Source organism: Antedon mediterranea, chromosome 4 (genome assembly GCF_964355755.1).
Source record: "Antedon mediterranea chromosome 4, ecAntMedi1.1, whole genome shotgun sequence".
NCBI classification, from domain to species: domain Eukaryota; kingdom Metazoa; phylum Echinodermata; class Crinoidea; order Comatulida; family Antedonidae; genus Antedon; species Antedon mediterranea.
Genome location: NC_092673.1, coordinates 20,663,386 through 20,689,673, shown reverse-complemented (window position 1 = coordinate 20,689,673; position 26,288 = coordinate 20,663,386). Strand labels below are relative to the sequence as shown.

At 34.3% G+C, this 26,288-nt stretch overlaps 1 protein-coding gene across 1 annotated transcript; it reads right to left on the bottom strand.

Moving 5' to 3' along the window:
• Nucleotides 1-666: 666 nt before the first annotated feature.
• On the bottom strand, nucleotides 667-26,145 carry LOC140046847 (exportin-7-like). The gene is made up of 27 exons (XM_072091567.1): nucleotides 25,985-26,145; nucleotides 24,139-24,285; nucleotides 22,586-22,679; nucleotides 22,160-22,230; nucleotides 21,742-21,837; nucleotides 21,434-21,499; nucleotides 20,769-20,873; nucleotides 20,027-20,065; nucleotides 19,734-19,860; nucleotides 19,308-19,381; nucleotides 18,459-18,578; nucleotides 17,974-18,120; nucleotides 16,577-16,807; nucleotides 15,896-16,028; nucleotides 15,397-15,502; nucleotides 14,408-14,617; nucleotides 13,729-13,873; nucleotides 10,436-10,666; nucleotides 9,983-10,071; nucleotides 9,268-9,458; nucleotides 8,496-8,550; nucleotides 7,729-7,888; nucleotides 6,987-7,125; nucleotides 5,106-5,263; nucleotides 4,416-4,514; nucleotides 3,725-3,852; nucleotides 667-2,863 (listed from the first exon to the last, which is right to left on the bottom strand). The coding sequence occupies exons 1-27, from the start codon at nucleotides 26,057-26,059 to the stop codon at nucleotides 2,758-2,760; spliced, it is 3,342 nt and encodes a 1,113-aa protein (XP_071947668.1). The 5' UTR covers nucleotides 26,060-26,145; the 3' UTR covers nucleotides 667-2,757.
• Between the last annotated feature and the right edge of the window lie 143 nt (nucleotides 26,146-26,288).

The window sequence follows — 26,288 nt, the reverse complement described above, 5'->3', positions numbered from 1 at the left end:
ATGACAATCTGGGTAACTACCTGCTGGACAATGACCACCTTGGCAATTACCTGCTGGACAATGTCCATCTGGGCAACTACTTGCTGGACAATGACCATCTTGGCAATTACCTGCTGGACAATGTCCATCTGGGCAATTACCACCTAGACAACTACCTTGGGTTAGTTGTATTAAGAGGTAGTTGTGTTCAAAGGGGGAGGGTGTAGTTGAAAAATAACAAAAATATGGACTTCTTCAAATTCAATTAATGCGATAATTGCTACTGTATATAATAATGTATGTGTCATATAGATTCAATATTATCAATAAACAAAAGGGTCGGAAAATGCAGTTTTCAAAAAAATTGCACAATTTTGACCTTTTTTTACAGAATTGGTTACTATACAAATAATGCACAAGTCATAGTGCGTTAGTGGAGATGTGGCACACTCGAGGGTATTTAAAATAGTGCGAAGCGCATGACATTGTGAATACCCGAGAGGCAAATAATATACAGGCATTATTAGGCCAAGTTCTAGAATGATATAGGATGGTGCATATGTACCAATACTGTATACGGTATATCCCATATGTTTCTGACTGTGGGCCTATTTCAATTTAATGTAAGGACTAGGCCTACAATAGTTTTAGCACAAATTAAATAGTCTACAAACAGTTTTCTTCAGTAGAGTATATCTTTACATATCCTTTATTGAAAAATGTATATATCCAATTCTAATCTCTCACTCTCAGAAAACAAAAACATGTAGTATAAACACTGGATACATAAAGCACAAACTGTAAGTGAAAAAAACATACTGTGGATATAATTAAATCCGCAATTTTAACTTCATAAATATATTCATAATTTGGACAAGTGTTGGCATGATTTCTTTTATTTCTGTTTATTATTGTGATTACTGTGTGTAACTGTGATATCATTTTTTTCTGGCAATTAACAAATAGAAAATTGTTGATATTAAATTGAATTCTTAATTTTTTCAGGCTGTATCATTTCACACACATTCAACATCTAATCTAGCATCATATACACACCTTATAATAAAAACAAAATCTTGTTTTCATTCTGTGAGATAAATTGCATTTTACACACATTGTAATATGATACAACAAAAGACTTCATTCCAAGTATACCTATTATTTAAACTTTCAACCTTCTCAATGTATAAGTATGTCCATCAATTCCACTTACACCCACTATTTGAACGTAATTCCATCAATTCAACTTACACCCACTATTTCAACTTACACCTGCTATTTCAATATACAAATAATACTGCTTTTCAAGCCTACATGATCAAAAACAGGATAAAAAAGCTTAATTTAACACAATCACAATTTAAAAAAAAATGAAACATATCAAAATTAGAATAAACACATCATTTTATGTAATAAGTTTTCAAATATTATTTTAATATTAAAGCATGAGCAAGGAGTTTGATATAACGCACAGATTTGCAGGTGAAATTCATGGAGGGTTTCCGATACTAAAATCTAGGAAGCTGTGGAGGGTTTCTCATATTAAAATCCAGGGAGATGTGGAGGGTTTCTCGTATTATAATCTAGGGAGAATACATGAAATCCAGAAAATTGTTCCTCAATTAAAACAACTTGATTAGCAATAAATTTACATGTCATTTGATTTCATTGTAACAATTCATTTTATTAGGCATTTCGTTAATTTTGAAGTTTTGTAAACTATTCAACATAATTGTTCTTACATTTGCCTTGTATTCAAGACACTATAATATCTTGATGCTTGTAACTTTCTTACATCTCCACACAAAGTGCCTGTTTTGAGACCCTGTGTGTGCTAACTCAAGTTATGCTAGGCTATTTTACCAGTATGTATCTGTGTGTGCTAACTCAAGTTATGCTAGGCTATTTTACCAGTATGTATCTGTGTGTGCTAACTCAAGTTATGCTAGGCTATTTTACCAGTATGTATCTGTGTGTGCTAACTCAAGTTATGCTAAGCTATTTTACCAGTATGTATCTGTGTGTGCTAACTCAAGTTATGCTAGGCTATTTTACCAGTATGTATCAATATTTGCATTCAACACTTTTCAACATTCACATTTCAGTATTTAAAATTATTGCTAACTAATAATAATCTACATATTTTCTGAGTGTATTGTAATTTTAATAATTAACTTCTTCTTGTTCCAGTACACATGTTTATACACAACACTATTTCCACTAGACTTAGTCTACTCTAGCAGACTTTAGTTTTCAAACTCAAGCAAACACAAAGTTTTGCAAGAAACATTTTCCAAAGTGTGCTAGTGTAGACCAGTTGAACTAGTTTGCAGAAGTTAGGCAATGCACACCTTCTTGACAAAATGCCTACAGGAACTGGCCTAGACAGGAATCACAGTGATAAACTCAGCACTTGCAAACATGTTTGGTAAAGTATGGTAGTGTATATTAGAGAGCTTTCCAATTTTTGCAAATTGTTATCAGCATGAACATTGTAATCACCTGATATGCACATAACTTGTTTGTTCTAGGCATCAGAACACATCCATTTCTTTTATCCTCAGATTTAGATCAACGCTTCCTCTTCTCAAATCAACAAATATTTGCATCAATATAACTGATTGTAACCGTCCCGTCACGTTTTCATGTACCTCTTCTTCAACCTTTCATTGACATCATCAAGTACAAATCATTGAATCAGGATAATAAGATAAAGTAACTTGTTTCTTCTTTGGAAATAACACATATACAAGGTAAAAAAAGTTGCTCTAGTCTGTCTTAGCTCATCATGTCCGAGTTCTGAATTACTACTGTGGTTGTCGTAGAAGTTGATTTTAACGAATCATTCACATCCCTTCTAAATATTGATAAATTCTGTGTGAATCTGAAAATAAATCAAAGTGAAAAACACAATCAGTAGAAATATTATTTTGCTATATTAAATGGGCCCTAAGATAACACTGTTCTTAAATGTAATTATTTGGAAATTTTGTTTAAAAATATTTAATATGAAAAGATTATTCTTCTTCTTCTTTAATCAATAAGCAAAATAATCAATAAATAATAATCAAGATAATAAATAATTAAAATAATTTATTAGCAAGATAATCAATTAGTAAGATGATCAATAATCAATATAATCAAGTAGCAAAATAATAAATAATCATGATAATCAATAATCAAGATAATCAATAATCAAAATACTCAATTAGCATACAATATTATAATCAAGATAATCAATAATCAGGATAATCAATAATCAAGATAATCAATTAGCAAGATAATTGATTAGCAAGATAATCAATAATCAGGATAATCAATAATCAAGATAATCAATTAGCAAGATAATTGATTAGCAAGATAATCAATAATCAAGATAATCAATTAGCAAGATAATCAATAATAAAGATAATCAATATAATCAATTAGCAACATAATCAATTAGTAAGATAATCAATAATCAAGATGATCATTAATCAAGATAATCATTTATCAAGATAATCAATACTAAAGATAATCAATAATCAAGATAATAAAAAATTATGGATAAGCATAAATAAAACATGGCATAATAAGAATCCAAACAGTATTTAAATTGAGCTCAGACATGTTTCAAGAACCATTTCTCATCATCAGTACAATAATAAGTAGCGGAAAGTTCTTATATACTGTACCATCTTAACAACTGTTTGTTAATTGATGATTTGAGCCCAGGTTTGAATAGATAAGAAACTCCAATACATACCTGTCTCTATTTTTTGTGAGTAGGTTCCTCTCGATGCCATCCATGAGGTTCTCAAAACAACGGTGCATTGCTTCCTGCTTTTCAGGGGGCTGAGCAGTTGTAATTGTTTTGCGTAAATTATCAAAATACTATAAAAGAAATATACATAATTATAACCACCAAAAATATAAAACTTACCAAGTACAAGTAATAGTGTTAATACTAAATGCGTATTTAACTTGAAATACAAATGTTATACAATACCTTAAGAACTATAAATTAAAAATTGCAATAGTATTAAGATCTGTGGACATACTCTGTCCTCAAAACAAACATTTAAGTGGTGGATTCCATCCTTGGACATCAGGGGGAAGGTTGCAATTCGTGGCAAACAATTGGCCGCCACAAACCATAGCTATACAATCGGCACAGGTTTAAAGCACCCCCGACCATTGTTCTGGTGTTAGAACAAGTCTTTTCAGATAACTACTCAAAACTGTAGGTCCAGTGTACACATCTATCTTTAAAGAACCCAGTAGGGGATTACACCGGGCGCTGTTTGGTGGCAGCATTCGACACGAAGGGACCCTTACGGGAGAAGAAAGTTGTCCACATCTGTGCGTAATTCAGCCCAGTACAGTAGGTTACTCCTTTATTTAAATTTGCATTCAGAAATATGAGCTGTATGTGCAATAATATACACGACACTAACCTCTTCATTGAGGGTTATAAGGCCTAGCAACGGCCTTGACATTGACCACTGGTTACGGCAATCTTCAAACATTATAATATTCAGCACAGTCGACAACATCTAAAGGAAAACAATAACACAAATTTCATAAATTTGTTTGCCTACTCAGCAATGGGTAGTTCATCACACAAATAAAATCACATTTTTAAGTTTAAAAAAAAATTGATTTCGACAAAAATACTCACTAAACAAACAATTCTTTATCTACTGTATACACACCATTCGCCAAAATATTTATAGAAGAAAGATTGTTTCATTATTTAATGATAAACTGATCATATTATACTTGACCTATGTTCACAGCCAAAATGACTTGTTTATTTAACAGTTCTTACAGACTACTGTCTGCATACATCTCACAGACTCTCTTAAACGATAAAATACTTTTATTTTTGGGTTGAATTATACAAAAATATATAATTATACTTAAATGAAAATATATCATATCCATCTACAACAACACGACCAGACGTGCTCTGGGGTTTGCGCATACCCAGTCTAAGTTTACAAATTCTAATTTGTTCAGCCCTAGTAAACTATAAGTGTCCGGGTAATACACTTCCTAATGCTTCCGTCCTTTTGAATGTAACTAGGCAGTTACATTACAAACATTACAAAAATTACAACACAATTAATTACAGCGATACTTACCTGTTGAAATATTTGTGGATGTAATTCTAATATTCTAAGGAACGATGTGTTCTCAAGTTGAGTGCCAGGTCGCTTCTTGCTAGACTTGGACAGTTTCTTAAATAGGTAAGTCACAATGTGGTCTAGAGTGGCACAGCAACCTGTACATACCATTGTATCTAGAAAATCAATTCAATTATCGCCCATTGTTAACCTGAATCTGAATACTGTTCTGAAAATACATTTTGGGGTGGGGTGGGAGTTGGGGACTGGTGTGTATGCCTGCCTGCCTGCCTGCCCACCTCCTTCATCCAGCACAATTAAATCCATGACACATTGTTTACATTGCACCAGGCAGAACCAAACTAAAGGCCAATTTACACAGTAACAGTAAGCGGTAATGTAAGACTACAAGAAAACTAGAATCTATTCTATTTCTATTAACACAGAATGCGGAGTGGATGGGCGGTTAAGCAGAAATCCGCTCAGGATTGAAACAGACTCTATTTTTTCCAAATACCGCGCAGTAATCATGGATTCTGGCCAATCAACATGATTGATATGACATCATCTACCAACAAATTTTCAGCATGTGTCCGTCGAGTCCAAGATGTCGATAATAAAAGTGCCATAGTAGGCCTACCATAGCCTAGTTTCAGAAATTCTTACAAAAATATATGACGCGACTGATTGTTATATATGGATAGTGTACAAAAAAATAGATTTGGGATGTTTAGGCAACAAGTGTTGATGAATGCTAGCCCTCTAAAAATAAGACCAGGCCTGGGACAGGACAGTCAGTATATGTCAAGTCCAGCAGTGCCTGCAACATGCATAAGCGTCAAGACCTACAAGCATCTATTTTCCACCACACTGCTCTCAAATTCCATGCGCTGTGTAAATGGGAAAAGCTACGCAGTTTCTCGCTTACTGTAACAACTTATCGTTACCGCTTAATTTGTCTGTGTAAATAGGCCTTAAACGGCACTGGATCTGCTATATACTATTAAGCCTTCAGAACATCATTTTGAATTCGTTTTACCACTTATTACATCACTACCTTCATAATAAAGTATGCAGACTCTTAGCTAATATATTGTACATTCCAGTTGTTTTGTTTTACAAGATTTATCAGACATAGCATCGCATTGTATGTTAGGAAAAGTCTGCAAGCAAGTTATATTAATTAAAATTTGTAAACCAAATCAAATCCCAAAATACTAATCTTATTTAGTTTTAAGTACATCATTGGTTAGGTATGATATATCAAAAGGTTGTAAATAAATTTAACATTAAAATCATAACATAAATTGTGGTTAGCTGATAATATCCAAATGCACATGCTGAATTGATTTTTTAAAAGGAAGTATGTTAATTAATCAATAATTATTTATCTGGTTTGTACAGTGATATGTTGACACATAAAACTACTTGTTTTACCTATAAAACAGAAAGATGAAAAAGAAAGAAATATAGAAATAAAAAAAAACAATGCTTCAATACGTTGGCCAAATTTTATAAGAGGGTATGTGCCAATATAACCAATTATGTTATGTTAATGAAAAGATACAATATCTCTTTTAACCATATTATTATTACATAAATCTTTGTATATCTTTTTCATGGAATGGAATAATGAACAAAAGTGGGCTAAACCCACGAAAGAGAAAAAATAATAGGCTAGTTATCTGAACTATGGCTATTTCTCTCAATAGTGGAAAGTCAATGTTAGTAAATTAAATTTCCAAGCAAAAACATTATCTGTTAAAAATAAAAAAGTTTTTAACATAACATGTTAAGAGATACCAGGAAGCTGAAGGATAAAGCAACAATCACTCCAGGCTGGCAATCAGAATGTGAAATGATTCAATACTTTACCGAGGTAGTTGCGACTGATCTTACCTAGGGCAGTAAGACCCTCAGATATTGAACCCAAGATTGAGAGGAAGACTGGTGGTTCAAGGCTACTGATAAAGTCCATGTGATCTTGTGATAAACATTCTAGTAACGTGTAGTATGACTGACTAAGCTTTGGGTAATCCTGTAAATTATAAATAAAACGTTTACATTACATTTTACTTTTATTTTAGATACGCATGTTCATAGTTACAAAATAATAAAGTAAAAGTAACATATTTGTATTGGGAATACTACATACAGTAGGGGAATATCTACAATCCATACTCAAACCAAATTTCTAAAAAATTTATACAAATGTCATGTCGAGAGAGCAATGTGAAAACACATAATAAACAAACAGGAATACCTGGTGTAAACGCAAGCATAACTACAATCAAAGCAATCTACAACAGGACACTGAACTCGCCTTGCCAAGATAGGAACACCAACAGTCATTTGATATTATGTCTGGCTGCGACAAATACCAACAGTACTGTACCAAGTACATGTGGTGGTGTCTTTAAGGGGCATGGAACTGATCGTGTGGCAGCCACATTTGATAATTTCTGGAGCTCAGCATCCTATTGTTAAGATTGCCTTGCTACAATAATACCAGGGTTCTCTACAGTTTACTGTAGGACAGATTGTAATTTACAAATAGTCTTACATGCCAGATATAGAGCATAGTGTCACATGGTACAGGGACCATGGGGTGAAGCCATTTTTGTCAAAAAAAAGTACTTACAAGTAAATCACTCTGTAACAATGACATCAATAGTTTAACAAAGACTGCAAGAGCATCATCAAGAGCTGTGTCGTTATATAATCTAAAAACACCAAAGTTGACGTAGCTACCACACAAAGCTGCCTTTAACATTGAGAAGCATATGGATATGCCTTTTAATGTGAATGCATTACATTAAGGAAAGTTATTAACAATGATTTTATTATATTAACAAACTTGTGTGAACTAGACCTTCTAAACTAACTCACACCTGTTCTGGCATGGTTTCAGTCTGGTGCTGGGTTTTCACGACACTCCACGCGGCTAAGCGCCAATTGATATGCGCATAGCCGCATGAAAACAACAAATTGACATTCGATTTGAGATGTTGGTTGAGGTGTGAATGACCCTTTAGCCAGTAGAACTGTTTTGACATAAATCAGCATAGGTCCCATTCGCATTGTATGCAAGCTGGTTATTTGAAATTTGCGAAGAAAATTAAATGTCCAAATATATTACAGTAAACTCTCCCAATACCAGACACGCTTGGACGCCTGCCTAATATAATATGTCTGGTTTTTTGGAAAGTCTGGTCTTCCAAATGTGGTTTTCAAAGCATAATAAAAGCTTTATTTACACTATCAAACTAGTTTGACAAAAAAAGCGTGATGTGCCTAAACATGGTAGTGATATTCCCAAATATGGTAGTAATATGACGTTATCATGTCCATATATGGGCACATCACATAAAGTTTGATAATGTAGACAGAGATTAAGATAAAGGATATTTCATTCTGTAAATTTGATCTTTAGGAATGTCACCAAGCTGCAAAACTGAAGATCCTATACAAAAAACAAAAAAAAATGTTTTAATTTATTTTTCCCTTGAAAATTAAATTAATATTTAAATACAATAAACTCATCCCATTCAGTTCCATATCTATTTTTTGATGAGGCACAATATAAATCGTTTATGTAAATTGTTTATGTATGCATGTAACATTGGTTCATTTAATTCATTTCAACGGCCCAGGACTCGTATTCCTCTTATACTCGGCTGAATTCATCACCCGCTGCAGACAAGTATCAGGCGTGACGTCATAGACTTTTAAACCGGATAAAACTGAATGAAATTTCACAGTTTTATGTCTAAAAATGTTGGAATCGGTGAATAATTAGTTGTATGTTAAAAAATTTAAATATTGTCAACCATTAAAGACATTGTCCCCCTTTTTATTCAATTTTTTTTAAAATATGCCATTTTAATGTCATGTAATGGTTATTCACTTTACCAAAAACTGGATCGAATAAAAAATTGATTCCATTTTGTTTTTCTTTCTATAATAATAATTATTTTGGTTTGTTTTTTTACAGAAGTGAATAACTTTATTAAAACTGCAAAATGGCCTATTTAAAGTCTGATTTTATTAATCTTCATTTTCATGTTTTCATCTTTAATTAATTTTAAATAAAATAACAATTAATTTGAAGAGTAGGCAGAAAGGGAAGAAATCAGAGAGTTAATATTTATGATTACTATTTTAATGATACAGTACTGACCATAACTACAGACCATCTTGCTAGTCTCCCTAAACAGTAAAATACCATTTGGTGAAGATACATTGAATTGTAAACGCTGTGAGCGATTTTGCACAAGCTCTGCCATTAATTTCAAGATAGGAGTTGTTACTGCTGGATCGTGGCACCACAGCTGTACAGCTCTCAACAGGATTGGGGTATATGTTGGATATCTGATTAATTACGTTAAGAAACTAAATCAGACTATTAATTTGATAAAATATTGAGTAAATTGATAGAGATTGTCTGGTGAAAAATAATAATGATATTCTGGATTTAAAAGATCCTAATGTTGTGAAACTTTTAAGCGATGTACATGTTATTATACCGGTCATTTTTGGATCAAACATGTATGGAAACATACTCCCATAAGGCAGCTAGTACTGTAATCAGCGCAAAGTTTAGCAGGTACCCATTTGTACCGCTGAGTGAAGAGAGGCAATCGTATTAAAGTAAAGTATATTGCCTAAGGATACAAGCAGGAAGAAATCAGATGGTTAGATGGCCACCTTATCACTTATGCAATATCAGGGAATAATTTTGCCAGTATAGCATAGGAAAAAGCTATACAAAAGAACCTTATTGCTGCAGATTTCTAAAATTGTGAAGAAAAAAATACAATACAAAAACTATGTTTCTCTACTCAAAAATCAGTTTGATTTAGCAATATTGCTGAAAATAATTTTCAAAAGGATACATCCAATCAAACAGCATCATATAACTCGTAATTGTGTTGAACGCAAACGCAATTCCTCGTAAATCACGTGCAACACCTATTAGTGTTCTCTGTTGAGAGAAAAAGTAAACAATGGGTTAGAAACATTACATACATTCGCCGCTTAGCAGGTCTATAGTTCGAGGGCATGGCAATAACTATAGACGTGGGATTAGCCAATCAGATGCTGTGAATTGTAAGGTTCTTGTAAATAATAAAAACTTAACCATGATTTGGCTAGGCTGATTATTAGTGATTACAATTTGTTGTAGCAGTATTGACCCACATTCACAAATGATATTAGAATATGCCAAATGGTTGAAGAATAGCAACTTTATTATAGTGTAAAACTTTAATCTCAGCATGTGAAGGGAAGTGCTGCCAGGTTAAATAATAATAAAATCATAACAAAGCTTAAGAAGTGTTAGAGGATACCTTAGCTTGTGTTTCATTAAATCCAACAACACCCTTCTCTGCATTTGATAACTGAGTTCCAACAAAATCCAATGCCTGTGTCAGCGGCATCATAAAGTTCTCAAACCTCTGTTCATCCTCGCCGAGATCTACCATGAGCAGTCTACCGAGGGCAGTATAAAAAGTGGTACGACATCTCATGTCATTTAACGACAGTGTTCCATTTACACCAAGAAAAGGGAATTGGTCACTCTGAAAGATTAACGTTTTACATAATACTACATGTCTGGGCATGTTGAACATTTCTTTTTTTCTGCTCTTGTAATTTAGGTAAATACATTTAGAATCTTTCTTAAAGGCTCATTTACACATTTAGTATGTAGCAGCCTTAAACGGTAGCAATCTTGTTCACAAGACAAACATAAACAAAATATGCTTACCATAAAGATTTTTATTAATTTAGCCAAAGATTATCAATAGTAAATTAATAACTGTCCTATTAGATAGGTGGTTGACCGGGGTAACCCCTCTACTCGTATCGAATAATTAACTGAGTTCTTTTACAGTGCACACAGGTTATAACTGTGTACACTGGACCTACGGTTTATAGTCCGAGAAGACTTGTTACACCAACAGAACTAAGAACGATTCAGCCTAGAACCTTTGCTGATAATGTTGGCTCTTTAGCAGGCCTCGAATTTTACCGCGGCCACCGCGGCCAGTGCCGTCGGTGCCCTCCCAGTTGGCCTCAATGCCCTCGAAAATGAATAGCACCCACGGCCACTACTGGCCTGCCCTTTTTTTTGCGTTGGCCGCGAGTGCCCTTCCCGAGTTTTACCACAATAAAAACCACTGAATTAGATAGAAAATAATGTCAAGAAGATTTGTTTACACGACTCGGACGAGACGCAAAACTATCGCCTGTCTTCGTTGCAAGGGGATTTCCCTAACCGCATTTATTAATACACAAACAGTAAACAAAACATCGAACATTGCAATAGGGTAACCAAAACAATATCATCCCGCCGCCGCGCGTGGTAAATCATGGTATAGATAGTACATTAAAATACATTGGTGTAAACTTTTAATAATCAAGCTAAAAACGTTCCTCGATCGGAGGTTACTGAAAGTATTAAAGTCACACAAATCGAGCTAGCCGCCTTCGATGAAAAAAATATTACACGCACTCGACTTCTAGCTAGCCTAGCCTATCCTCCCGCCGCCGATCCGGTCGAACACACGCAATTCAATGCATTGGGAAAACAATTCTATTTGACGCACACGCACCCTCTGATAAGAAATTTCACACACAACGTCGTGTGAGAGTACGCGCGGAGGATCGGCGGATCGTTGGAAAAACAATTCCTTTTGACGTACACGCACCCTCTGAAAAGAAAATACCATGTGCGTTCCTGCATGGTGTAGTCCATTATACGTGTAAAATTAGGGGTGTTTACCTTTAGCACCAAAGTTAAACCTGCACCTCAACCCGAAGATCGTTGGAAGTAGCCTATATCATATTTATATTTTATCGCACCCACCTCAATAATCCAGCAGACAGATCATCGAAAAATCTTGTTTAACAACGTCGTACACTAAATTACCAAACGCGTTTTTACCGAATTCAAGGAAATGGTATAGTCCAGAATACACGCGCCGAAGGCTAAACAGAAGCCCCTTTCTCACAGAGTTGTGTGCCAGGAATATTGCGGGAATATACCATTACCATGCCGGTATGGTTTTCTGTGAGAACGGGTCGTCTTGGCATCATGCCGGCACCATGCCGGCATCGACATGACCTGCTTTAGACCTAGTAATATTCTAGGGATATTCCCCGCAATGCCAGACGGGCATTCTGTGAGAACGTATTGCCGTTATATTCCGGGGTTCCCCGTCGAGGCTTTGACACCTTGCGCAGTCAAGTGTATCACTTTGGCACCTATTCAATTCAATTAACAATAATAATGTCGAACTGGAGGGATAATGAGATAAGAGAGCTGCTTAAAATAAGGGGACAAGAAGAAATTTGTAGCATAATCTATATAGGCCGCTAGGCTAGGCCAGCCATCATAGCTCTTTAGACTTTGTTTGTTGGTGCCTGACCTTTCGTCGCCTTGTAAATTGTAGGCCTACAGCCTTCTAAGGTGTTTTACAGATTGCCGATGACGGCAAATTAATTGCTATACCTGTATAATATATGCACAATATACTGTACATAGCATGTATTGCATAAATATGCTATAAAGGAAGATAATAATCTGTAACTTAACATTCGCCGCCATATCATCGCTAGACAAAAATAATAACAATAAAGGACGCCCTCAATAATTATTTTGTCAGAGACTTTTTATTGGCCGAATATGCCCGACTCCTTTCTCACAGAAAGCCGGTATATACCGGTTATATTTCCGGCACGATAGTCCGATGAGAATGGGTATATGCCGGTAACGATACCGGCACGACGCCAGCACTGTACCGGTATATTGCAGGCACATCTGTGAGAAAGGGGCTAGAGAGAGAGAAAGGGGTCGGTGTCCGTCCGTGTTTTGAATTCTTATAAATATGGGTTATACTAACAAAAAAGCTTCAGAAATCGAAACTCGGAAAATAACTATAATTTATATTCTACTACATAATGTAATTGGCTTGATTTTTACCGTGGTTAACACTCTGTGTATGAATAGTTGTAGGTAAGGCCTACAAACAAATTGTTTTTGTATCATGTTTTCTCCGTCGGCTGCTAGCTAATAAGGCTGAGTAGCTTGCTGTTGTAAGGGTTTTTATACCTGTTCCGGGCCTTACTTGGTTGGCTTCACATGCCTTTTTATCGCATTATTTGAAACTAAACGAAACATTCAACACAGGACGGTAAACTATAAACGCTGAACATCGTACCTATTTATTATTTATATGGATCGTAAATACACGTAAATATTTATATGAAATACAAAAAGATGTATTGTAGACAGTCCTACTACTACTCCGCGATCTGATGAATAGTGGGAAATCCCAAAACATTTTGCGGGTAGAATTTTTTTTTTTTGAAAAAGATTCCACCCTCAACCGGAAACAAGCTATTTTTAAATTTTGGCCTAGTTATTAAAATATTTTTTAATTTTGGCCTTGGTGCCCTCCCATTTGGCCTTGGTGCCCCTAAAATCAATGAAAACCGGAGGCCAAATGGCCTTGCCCCTAAAATCCCCAAATTCGAGGCCTGCTTTAGGTATGGTAAACGGTGCCCCTGCCTTAACCTCTCGGCCAAAAGTTTAGTAAGCATTTCACCAAACGAAGTTTTTAATAATTCAAGACCTTACTGTGTGATTTTGCAGCATAAACTGTACTGCATCCAGCTTGATCAGCTTGCGAACACTACTGTAGCCAACTGACAAATCACTTAATAACTGCAATGTCTTTGTGATTATTGGTTCGCTTCGACCCCAGAACTTTAGGTTGGTTATTCTGAAAATGAGAGCAAAAAAGGTGGATAAGATAGAAGTTTTTTGTCTTGTTGTTGGGTATATAGTAGTTTTGCAGTATCAAATGATTACCATATTTATTCAAATTAACATCTCGGGCCATTCATTTATTTCCTTGAATAAACGCCCTACCACATGCATATTATACACAATATTGTATTAAAACATTATTTTCTATTTGGATTAGAATTCATAATTTGACATGACAATTGACTACAATTTGCCAAGAAAATTTTAACTGCATTTTATCACTTGTGTTGTATTTTTTAATATGTAGTGGTATTTATTTGATTTACATTACCATATTACACCTAAAATATAAACGCCTCCCCCCTGAATATACGCCTGCCTCGAATAAGTGCCCACTCTGGGGGTATACGGTATTAAATTTTTTGTTTAGTGTATGTAAGTGAATGATATTTTTATTAGTATGTGTGTACTGTATTATGAAAATGGGAATCGATACCTACAAACAAGACAAGTGAAAATACATCAATGATCGAGTGTAGATACTTACACTTTGCCTACGAATACACTTAACACCATAGCTTCATCGTTGATATTCAGCACTTGTGATAACTTCTTGTAAACCTTTGAAGTCTTTTGTACTTGATCCCCAACATATATTTTCCTAAATTGTTCAAAGAAGCTGAGCATTGCAATATCAAGTTTCTCACTTCCTCCCTGAGCAAGCCTGCCATCTGTAAGGTCCATTAATTGCAATACTCTGAAACAGAATATAACACTTATTGAAAATAAGGGGAAAAGCGACACATGATACACAAATAATGAATGTTTGCGTGAAATTTATCATACAGCTTTCCCACACTTTTTCCTAACACCAGTTCTTTTCAGATCATCTAAGTTAAGCAACGTTGAGCCCGGTTATAGCTTGGATGGGAGACCATTTGGGAATATCAAGTGCTGTATATGGAGCTGGGGTCCCACTATGGCAGCCCCTGTATCTAGTATCTGCCTCAGACGTGTTGTCTTATGGTATCTCCTCTGATCAAGGTGGGCACTGGACTAGAGAAGGCCACGGTCAATGCTTTAAACAGTCCTGGCTTAGTTTCATTCATTCAGATGAATATAAGACTAATTGACATTGTCGTTCACGACAGTAGTCGGCCGTAAATAAAATAAAAATGAGTGAAAGGGATAGACTATTTTCATAAATTGAAATAACTTGGTTCCACTGTATTTTAAAGCCTATTTTCCAATCGTCGGTGAGTTATGCCGAGTTTCGTTAAATTTTAAAATCTTTGAAGTTGAAAATAAATAACGATGATCGAGCCGGACTGCCAATTTTTATATTTTTTTAGCCACAAGACAGCATTATAGGCTGGAGTATGTTTCCATATGAGTTTGATCCAAAAAACGGCCAGGGTAATAACTATAAGGCGTTTTGAAGCATTGTGCAATAAGCATTATATAAGAATAAGTAATATTGTTATTATCATTATAACATTAATTTGTATCATTCATAAAGATACAGTATTGTCTTACCTACAAACAAGCTCCCCATCTAAGGCATCATGTTCATCTGCACTTGTATACGATACCCGTCCTCCTATGACTGCACCAATGATATAAACAAGCCATGTAAGTCGACCTGAAGAATAAACCAATAATTATTACATATTAACTGGCTAAGTAAATATACCATCTACGAAAGATAATCTTAATAGCTTTCCATCTATATAATTTTTAATAAAATACATACGGTATTTATTATGAACACAAATAGGCTTTTGATGAGAAATGGAAGCCATTTTGGACGCCATCTTGGATTTGAGGATGGCCGCATTAAATTTGCAACGGTACACCTCTGAATTATTTTTCCTACAGGTTTAGGCTAACAAAAAAAAACTTCGTTTGTAGAGAGGTGCCAATGGAACACCTTAACGAAGCCTCTTTTTGGCACTTAGACCTCCACTTATTAATTGTAGTATAACGTAACTTGTTAATAAATGGACAAGAATTTCAACAACAAGAAACATCTTACCTTCTTCGATTGTCAATTCTGGTCCAGACGTGTTTGTTTGTATTAACTTTTGGTATCGCTGAGCAGATGTGTCAAAAAGTTGCATCAATAAAGAACACGTCTTCTCATACTCACAGCGACCTATTGTTGATAGCTGTGGAAAGAAATTTCACAAAATTGTAAGAGAAATGTTTCTCTCTGTAGAAATGAGTAGAATTTGATATTGTAATTAAACACAAAGCTCTTTTAATATAAAAAAATAATTTAATAGAGTAGAACCTTCATTTTACGTATGGTATGGGACCGAAAGACACAATACATAAAACATGGGATTCGTAAAATCCAGGTTGACCTTAAATTGACCCCTAAATATATAGATCATAGCTAAAAAGACTGCGGTGTTGCCTACTTTACTTCCAGCATGCAGCGGTCATTAGCTAGGCCTAGCTTCACATCTAGCAATAACACTATTGAATAAATTACTAAAAATGTTTGGTCCTTTTAGGCACATGTAAAATCAAAGGAACGTACTACTCTACTCTATACAATTTTAGTATAATTAAGGTACGTTTCTATTTTATTTATTTTTTGTTTGTCCTCAGACAAATTCATTACAGTCATGTGAAAAGACACATAAACTGATTTGATATTTTTCTTATTTTTAGAAAACTGCATGTCATGTAGGTCATTTAATACACTAACTTGATCAAGCTGTTGTTGGACCATTCCACTATCTTCTAAGGGATCTTCTACACCATCTCGCAACACAATTGTAACCGACTCCAGTCGAGATGAGATGTATGCTTTTGTTATTTCAGGTGTGTATCGTTCGAGTGAATGAGGTTCGGCTGCTTTAACGTAGGGTACAGATGCAACCATTCTTTGCCACAGTGTGAGTAAGTAGTGAATACTGTTAGGTGCAAATTGCCACATCTGCAAACATAATAGGTGTTCTGATATGTAGTCATCAATTGTAATTAAATATAAAATAAACAATATTTGTACCTGTCTAAATGATTTAATTCAGTAAGTTTAAGCTTGGTTCTTACTGGGATGCAATACAAGGATGAAATCAACCAATCACAAGCAATGGATTATTCAAACTATCATTTTTGATTGGTCAATTCACTTACATCCATGAGTTGCGTCCTAAGAAAATCGTTAGCAGTACCTAAAATGCAATGGGCACTGGTGGTCAATTCAAACGTTACTGCTTTACTCAAGGTCAGCAGCTGTCAATCAAATAATCATTATTTTGTGTTGCAGCTAAAAGTTGCACAGTAAAACCCAGTTAAATCGTGTTCTGACACCGAATCGATTGGGTGTTTTTTAACCCTTATTTTCAGGCTGCCATTTAATAACCGGTTAATGAAAATTTGTTGTGTTTCTGCTGCCAAGATATTAGGGTTAATTTATTCACATGGTTAATAACTGAGAAGAAACGGAGCCTAAATCACATTAGTGACATTCAACAGGTCAACCGGTACTAAATAGAATGATCAGGCCCTTCTTATAAACAAAAATAAAATTACACAAAACGAGGTGCGATAATAGTTGAACAAACAGGACTCTTTGGCAACCAATGAAAGCGAAAAGGGAAAAAAGACAAACTCAAAATGAGATGGAGAAATGGATTAAGAAAAAGAATAGCAAAAAAGAGGAGTAAATGGAGAGCTTTGGGATTATGTCCTGTAGTGTATAGAATAGAAGAAGATAATAAACGAATTATATTTATATTTATATATATTTATTTATAAATCCAAAGGCAAATTACTGAAAAAAATGACAATGCTGTGGGTATCAGTGGCTGGATCTCAATGGAGATACAAAAATAAAAAGCGAAAAGCTAAATCAAAACGATAAAGTAAACAGCCAGAAAAGTTAGCAGAGCTTTCGGGCAATACTAGCCCTTCGTCAGTGCAAGTGAAGGAATTTGGATAACGTCATACAGTAGTATAAAGCTGGCAAGTGCTGCCTGGGTGGACAGGATATATATTTATATATATTTATATATATATTTATATATATATTTATTTATATTTATATATATATTTATATATATTTATATATATATTTATTTATATTTATATTATATTTACCTGTAAACTTTCTATAGTGAACTTGGCAACAAGTCGAATAAAGTCAGGATAAATATCAACTTTAACAAGTTCACCAAGTTGATAATTTGATTTTAACCGTGCTAATAATCTACAAAACTCATGATAATTTGTTGCTTCAGTAAGACCCTGAAATAAAGATAGATATTATAAAATGAACAAATCAATTAATTAAGAATGATGAAAAAAGATTAGAAAAAACATTAATTGTAGTAATTACTGTTGTATTTAATATTTACCGTATTTATTCAAATAAATTCCCCTCCACCCCTTCCTTCAAATAAACGCTCCACATAGAACATCGTTTGGAATAAATGCTCCCCCACCCCCTCAAATAAACGCCTGTGGCCTTAATTTTTGTCTTCAAATGCCTCGCCACATACATTACACGCAATATTGCATTATTACAAATTATTATTTGTAGTAGAATTCATTGACCAAGCATTTAAAAAAAAATAATAACTTACTGAAGGATTTTCCAAGATGAACTTAACTCCAGAGACGAGGTGTTTTAAGAAATTTGCTCTTTCAGCATTGTTAAATAATGAACGACGAACTGATGCTATTTGAACAAGACAAGATATTGCCTGAAATAAACAATATTACAAAGTTTAGAACACAAGAATGTCAACAATAGTGTCAATAAGTACTGATTTGAAAACCTTTAAAATATTCAAGCCAGTGCTCAGTTTGGTATGCGGTTTACTGAAATGAGTGTAAGTTATAAGTGGAGTTGTGGCTTGGTGGTTATGATGCTTGGCTACCAATCCAAGGGTCCTGGGTTCAAGTCCTGTAATGACAATTTATAACTCCCAAAGACTTTATGTAGAGCATCTTGTGTATATGTTTATCTTGTGAAGGGGATTTGCCACCTTTAGGAAGGATAGTGGATAATTATATTCACTTATGGTTTTCCTGGGCAATTTGCCTAAATTTATACAGAGAGAGGTATAACAATTTTAACAGATGATTAAGATCCTTGCATTTAGGCACATTGCCAATGAAAGGACAATCAATAACAAATATTTTCTCTGTCCCAATATATAGGCGACCATCTACAGTATATGCACAGGTCAACACACACAAGATGCTCTACATTAATAAGTCTTTGAATGTGAAGTTGTCGGATATCTGACAGGACTTGAACCAAGAACTCAGGGATTGGTAGCCGAGCATCGTAAGCACCAAGCTACAACTCCTTTAACAGACCGTGGTATTTCTATTTTCTATAAAAGGGGGTATCAAAAATAGAGGATCATTAAATCATATTCATACTATATATTGAGCACAATAAATCAATGTGCTTCTTTACTCACCATTGGTGATAGAGTTGAAGGCAGTGCTTTGTACAGGTCAAAGAATAATAGAACAGTACTAACATCCAAAAAAGCTGGAAATAAAATGATAAACAAATTAATGATGTCGGAATGAAGTGGAATCCCCATGAAAATGATTAATGACATGGGGGAATCCCCATGAAAATGATTGACACAGGGGAATTCCCATGAAAATGATTATGGACAAAGAGGAATTCCCATGAAAATGATTATTGACATGGGAATCCCCACGAAAATGATTAACGACATGGGGAATCCCAATGAAAATAAATTAACGTTGTTCCAGTAGTAACTACTTAGCTTGTCATAGCAGATCAACTTCTGTTAACTTCACTAAAGACAAAAAAAAAACTTCTGTTAACCTGATTAACAATTATAAATAGACCTACACATCAATGACCTTACCTGACCTCCATCCCGTTGGAATCTGCACTGTAGACATATCATCAGATGATTCGTCCGTTGATGTTCCAATAAAATCAAACGTAAGACAATTATGCGCCAGTCTGAGTAATTGATCCATTACTGCATGCTGTAAATAAATAAAACACATTTTGTAAATGAGTTTTTACAAATTTAGTAGTAGTAGTTCAGTACACTACATATAGTATACAATTTTATGACAAGATGGCTGGATGGTTTGGCCAGAATGACCGTTTCCAAGAGGTTTTTTAAAAAGGATTTTAAATAGCACTGACCTTATTCTCATCACTGAAGTTGAAACGCTCTTTCAAAGCCTAAAAAATAACAAAAACATGGAGTTGATAAATTAAAGGTAACTGAAATTTAGTGAGGATTAACAGCGATCTAAAATGGCATGATCACAAAACAAAGGATATCAAAAACGTGTTGTTAATTATGCATCACAGTTTCATTGGAATTGAGCAGAGTTCTATTAAATCCATTTTTGAAAATCGATTAAGAAAAAACATTCTATATTGCAAGATTCTACTCATCCCATGCATGATGTATTTGAGGTATTACGTAGCGGTAGACAAATACAGGTTTTATCCAGCTGCCATTCAGGCATTGAATGCTTCTCAGTATACCGTACAAGAGTGATGTGACACTTTGAATTGTAATTGTTTTTATTTATATGTGTATTTCATATACAAACAACAATAAATGGAAATAATTTTCAACTGATGAATGAATTCTAGACTTGATATGATATGATAACTTTATTTCGTCCACATAGGAAAATATTTTGAGTGCTTTTCACAATATAGTACAAAAATATATAAAAACGTTTCATATAAAAATAATTAATTACAATATTTAAAAACACTATATATTATTTAACAATGTATATGCTTCTCGAGCAGAGATGGTTAATCCCCGTTTCCAGAGGACGATTATTGGTTAAATATCAGTTAATTTTTTGCTGTGCAAACAAAGTCTAAAATGAAATAGAAAATGATAGATAGTTGGTTTACTTACTTGTTTTAATAGACTAGATGACAACTGGAAAATTTCAAAGAGAACTGTATCCCTAAACGATGAAGCAATCTTCCTGTGTTTTGTTAAAGGCCTAATTGTATCCGGCTATAAACAAACAGAAACAAACTATATATACAGAATAGGTGCATCATGATATGATATAAGCACACTGTGGAGCATATTGTGGTGTAAGAAAACAACTTAAGTGCAAGAATAATTGAAGGATAAAATAACTTGGAATATAAAGTCTTGTCTAAACTATCAAACTTTATGTGACAAAAAAATGTGATGTACCCATATATGGATACGATGATGTCATATCACTACCATATTTGGCATACCAATACCAAATTTAGCATATCACTCCCATATTTAGCATATCACTCCCATATTTAGGCACATCACACTTTTTTTTGTCAAAATAGTTTGGTAGTGTAGACAGAGCTTAAGCTCACCCTGAGATTGATATGGCTATAAAGTAGAAGACTAAAACTGTACACTCTGTATACAGCAAGCTTAAATTATAATAGAAAGTCCGCATAAGTGAAGCCTAAACTTCAGTGTTATGCATGCCTGAATATAAGCTCACCCTCGGATTGATCCAAATGGTTATTAAAAGTTGGTTCTTAGGGTTCTTTATGGATTTCAAAATCGACTGGACTTACCTGATTCATTTCACTAACTAACTGTGTAAGAAGCTGAACTCCAATAACAAAGTGTTCCACTGAACTCTATACAAAAACACACAACAAATTAATTCAACACGCTTGCGATAACATCATGTGTATTGAATTCTGAATAAAAATCTCAGAATTTCAGTTAAAACACATCAACAGTGCTTTGAAGCAACAAGAGCAATGTTGTGTAAAGGTGATTGGTCAATTACCAAATAACATATTGGTAATTGGTCAGTGATTGGTTAATTTAAAATGTTTAGTAATTATGCTTTGTGAAAAAAATATCTCTATCTTACCTGTAGAAACTTGCCTGCATCTACCATAACATCACGGAAAACCCAGACAGTCTTTTGATTGTCAAACCAACCCAACTTAGTAGTCCTTGCAAAAAGCTGAGTGGAAATCAATGAATATCAATTATATCATTAGGAACAGAATTGGTGTAAAAATGACAATGACAATAATATTAATATAAATCAATATTGCTCATGTGAACGTTAATAAAATAATGTAAAGCTCTGTCTACACTATCAAACTAGTTGACAAAAAAGTGTGATGTGCCCAAATATGGTTAGTGATATGTTCAAATATGGTAGCGATATTACATCATCATGCTAATATATGGGCACATCACATTTTGTTGTCACATAAAGTTTGATAACATAAACAGAGCTTTATAAAGAATTAAAAAATCGGTGTATATAAGGTCTTTACCTGTACAAGAGCCTGACGTACAAATGAGGGTAATTTTGGTCGGCTAGCCAAGTAATTTAGAACATAGTTTTCTGAAATAAAAGTATTAGTATTAGTTACGGCTTTTCATACATACTTATATCATCAGTGTGTGCAATAGTGGCTTGGCGGTCAACAAGGCGGTCAATAAGGCCAACTCAGACAGCGTTGTACGACGAGTCGTATTCACTCGTCGGTGCTGTCTGAGTTGGGAACGTTGTACGACGAGGATCGACGAGTCAAAATCGGTGCTCTCTGACTTGCAGCGTGACGAGACGTTTTGGTCATCTGGAGACAATTTTCTCCAGACGAGACGACTCGTTTGGCCATGTTGTAAGACACTGTCTGAGTTGGCCTTTATATGCAGTTAGAACCCTTAAATTGTTCACTAACAACTAGTTTACTTACTGATATCAATGCGTTGCTCTAGTGGTAGTGCCTGTGCATTTCTTGATACCAATTTTGTGAGTGATGAGGCAGCTAGTAGTTGGGCATATGCAGACTGAAAAGTCAATATAGTGTAGGTGGTAAAGAAATTGTGGAATGTAATATTGATAGCAAGGGTGGATTCAGGTATTGTAGGAGCTGTAGGTTGGTGGCTAAAATGAACTTGAATTACTGATGCGCTCCCACAATAGAGGCAACACAATGACATGACACAACGTAAGGGATTCGACCAATCACAAGCGATGAATTATTCGAACTGTCACATTTCATTGGCCAAATCGCTTTCCTGTGTCTTATGCCTTTGCGTTGCGTCCTACTGGGAACCAAGCTTCCGAAATTAATTTTGATGATTAAACATTTATATAAGTTAACTTTAGTATTCTAACACCAATAGCAATATTATAGCTTGTTGTAGATTACTGTGTTATTTATCAGTCTGTATCTTCTTTATATTTATTGATGACTAATAATATTATATAATAGGGATTTTAAAAATCCCCCACGGAGTACTAAGAAAGAGAATCATTACTGATGGGTAGGCGTTGTAATAAAATAATCTGGTGAAATGCTTTGTATAAAGATAAAAATTTGATAAAACAATAAAGGTTGGTCACCCTAACCAACTCCACCACAACTTCATTTACCAAAAATTTAAATAATTAATGCTCCACTAATTTCAGACATCTAAAAATATTAGGCCAGCCCAAGAATGACCGGTATTGGGAGAGTCGACTGTACTTAGTTTACCTCCGCCAAGGAGGTATATGTAATCGGTAGCGTGTGTTTGTTTGTTAGCATGATTACTCAAAAAGTAAGATCTTTGCCAAAAAGAATATTCAGATAAATATGTGGTCAAGGACCATTCCATTAAATTTTGGGACCATTTGGGACCCTTGTCTCAATTCTGGACCACTTTTTAGTATACTTTTCAGACCTGCTAGTGTTAAAAGATAGGACAGAATTTTTCAAAAGCCAGCGAGCAGTCTTAAAGTAACAAGTAAACTGAAATTGCATTTTCTCGAGAACTACTTGTCCAAAAAACTTCACTTTTGTAAAAGTGGCAAGAGTTATAATTTGTAATTTTAAAACATAATTTGATTCAATGTGCAAGTTTTTTGATGCGAGTATTTTAAAAAACCTATTTCTTTTCAAATTCACTCGTTTGATTTTCGCGTTGCTGTTCTATTGTTAGTCAACTGAAGCTATTGTTAATTGAAAGGCTTGTTACATAACCATTACATCAAACTCGCATACACATGCTTGTAGTGAAATTAGCCTAAATCACACACACAAATATATATATTTTTTTTTTTACCGGAGAAAATCTTATGTAGGAGAATTTTACAGTAGGCGGAGGTATGCACTCTCGGAGTGGCTTTCTAGTTTAAAATGAATGTGTTTACTTCATCGCGGTTTAACATTGAATGTGTGATGAATTTGATGATTCATTACTGAACATCCTGTTATTTTGAGTTGTAAGTTACATGTAAACAGAATATGAATTGTAAACATACACTGCCTCTTTCCAATAACAGCTGACATTTCGTAAGGCAATCAGCTGAGTTTACAAAATTGACTAAGGCTTTCTCAGCCTCTGCTCGTTGAATTCCATCAGACGTCTCATACAGCTGTTTGCATAAGGCCTCCAATTGGCCTAGTTCCTACAAAAATAAAATGTAAACAAATTTAAGAAGGTTCTGATTGCATAGAAAACTGGTAAAGGTAAAGAGAGGTTATCGAGAGGTTATCAATAGATGTCCTTGTTAGAGGTACAGGTTAAATTAAGCTGGAATTAATGATATAATACAGCTAAATGGCTTGGGCCCGGTTAGAGCTTGGTGGAAGACCATCTGGGAATATCGGGTGCTGTATATGGAGCTGGGGTCCCATTAGGCATGTGAAATCATCACTGCTGACTCTTGGCATTACCGCAGACATATTGGCCGATGCCTTTCTTCTGGTCAAGAGAAGCCTTTGATCAATGATAGGAACAATCAAAGGTGGATGGCTTTAGTTTCATCCATCATTCAGATGAATGCAACCTAAATGACATTGTCGTACAATGTACAATTCACTAACAGGTGACAACAATTTTTGTTCTCGTCAATGATCTTACTGACCATGCATCAATTCACATGCCAACATACAAAAAAAAAAAAGTGGTTTTTTTAAGGTCAACAGCGGCCTTTACTATTATGTAGACCAGAGGAGAGTCAAGGAGTGCTGACAAGCGGTATCAAGTCACGTGGTGGATATGTAAAGAGAATCTCCTTTCCATTAAAAAAAATTTTAATGTGTGAGTTTTTTTTTATATTTTTAATGAAAAAAACAACACATATAGACCTACATTGAAATTCAGTTATCTTTGTAATCCTGGAGAAAATGCGGAAAACTGCGAGAAAATGTGGAAAACTGGAGTACAATGTTGGCTGGGAGGCAAATCTAATATATACACAAACAAGTCTCCCAGCCAAAAATGGAGTATTTGGCATGAATTCATTATGAAAATGACCCCAATGAAATATTTTATTTAAAATGTAAATCAGTACAAAATATGCAATCCATGATTCTAAAATATATTTGAGAACAAGAATCAAGTTTTAAAATTATATCTATAATTCATATGCTGTACAAACGCAGTCCTGTACATCATACATTATAATATAAATACATTGATTAAGCATAGAAGACCTCTAGGCTAGGCCCTATTCAATTAAATAGATTATAGAATTGTTTTAATGAATTTATATGCAGTACAGGTACATAATAGCACACACTACTGTGTAGACCTTAATCTCAGGTCTATACTAAACTATATATACACTCTAGCCTAGGCCTAGCTAGCTAGTCTAGAAGAAGAAATATATTTATTATATTTTTTATTATTTATTAATATAATAATAATATTATTATTATAATTAGTAATAGGCCTAGGCCCCCTAGTAGTAGTTAGCAATTACATGACACAGCTAGTAATGTATTCATATTAGACGTATCGTTCTTCTATAGAACGCATGCTTAACTTATCTAGAATAAATTAGTATAGTAGCCCTGCCCACACATTTTAAACACTGGGAAAACTTAATATAGAAGTAGGCTAGGCCCACCGTTTCTACTCCAATCGTTTAATGCATGAAAATATCAGTACGGCTACGAACGGCTAACTTTCTTATTCAACACAGTCACTCACTGCTTCAAAACAACGAATATTAAAGTAAGAATATTTCACTAAATACTTTACAATATCATTACAATTTTATTCATTTCAGATAATGCACAGTAAAGAACACCACTATCTATGTATTTATACAATTTATCAATAAATTACTACTAAAAACTTAAAATTAATTAATATTTTACCTGCTCGATATCCGCCATTTTTGTTGTTTTGCGATTCTTTGAAACACATGTGATGTAGCGCCCCCACAAAATCATCTAAACATTGATTACCACTCGGTCACCACCAAAACTTTATTTCGCGCATCTGAATTTATTATTTTAGTTTTATAAACATATAAAAATAATATAATATTTCTTCAAAGGAAAAGGAGCTCTATATATGACTATATTTGTGAACCAACGAACCATCTCATCATACATACAACAAGTAGTTAGGCCTAATAACTATTTTTGCCGTTTCAGATTTATCGTATCGTATATTTAA

Coding starts and splice junctions, on each gene's coding strand:
- LOC140046847 (XM_072091567.1), bottom strand. CDS start 26,059: ATGATTTTGTGGGGGCGCTACATCACATGTGTTTCAAAGAATCGCAAA. Junction 16,029..16,576: donor TCCAACAACAGCTTGATCAA/GTTAGTGTATTA, acceptor TTCTTTCCACAG/CTATCAACAATAGGTCGCTG. Junction 2,864..3,724: donor CTCACAAAAAATAGAGACAG/GTATGTATTGGA, acceptor ATTTATTTTCAG/ATTCACACAGAATTTATCAA.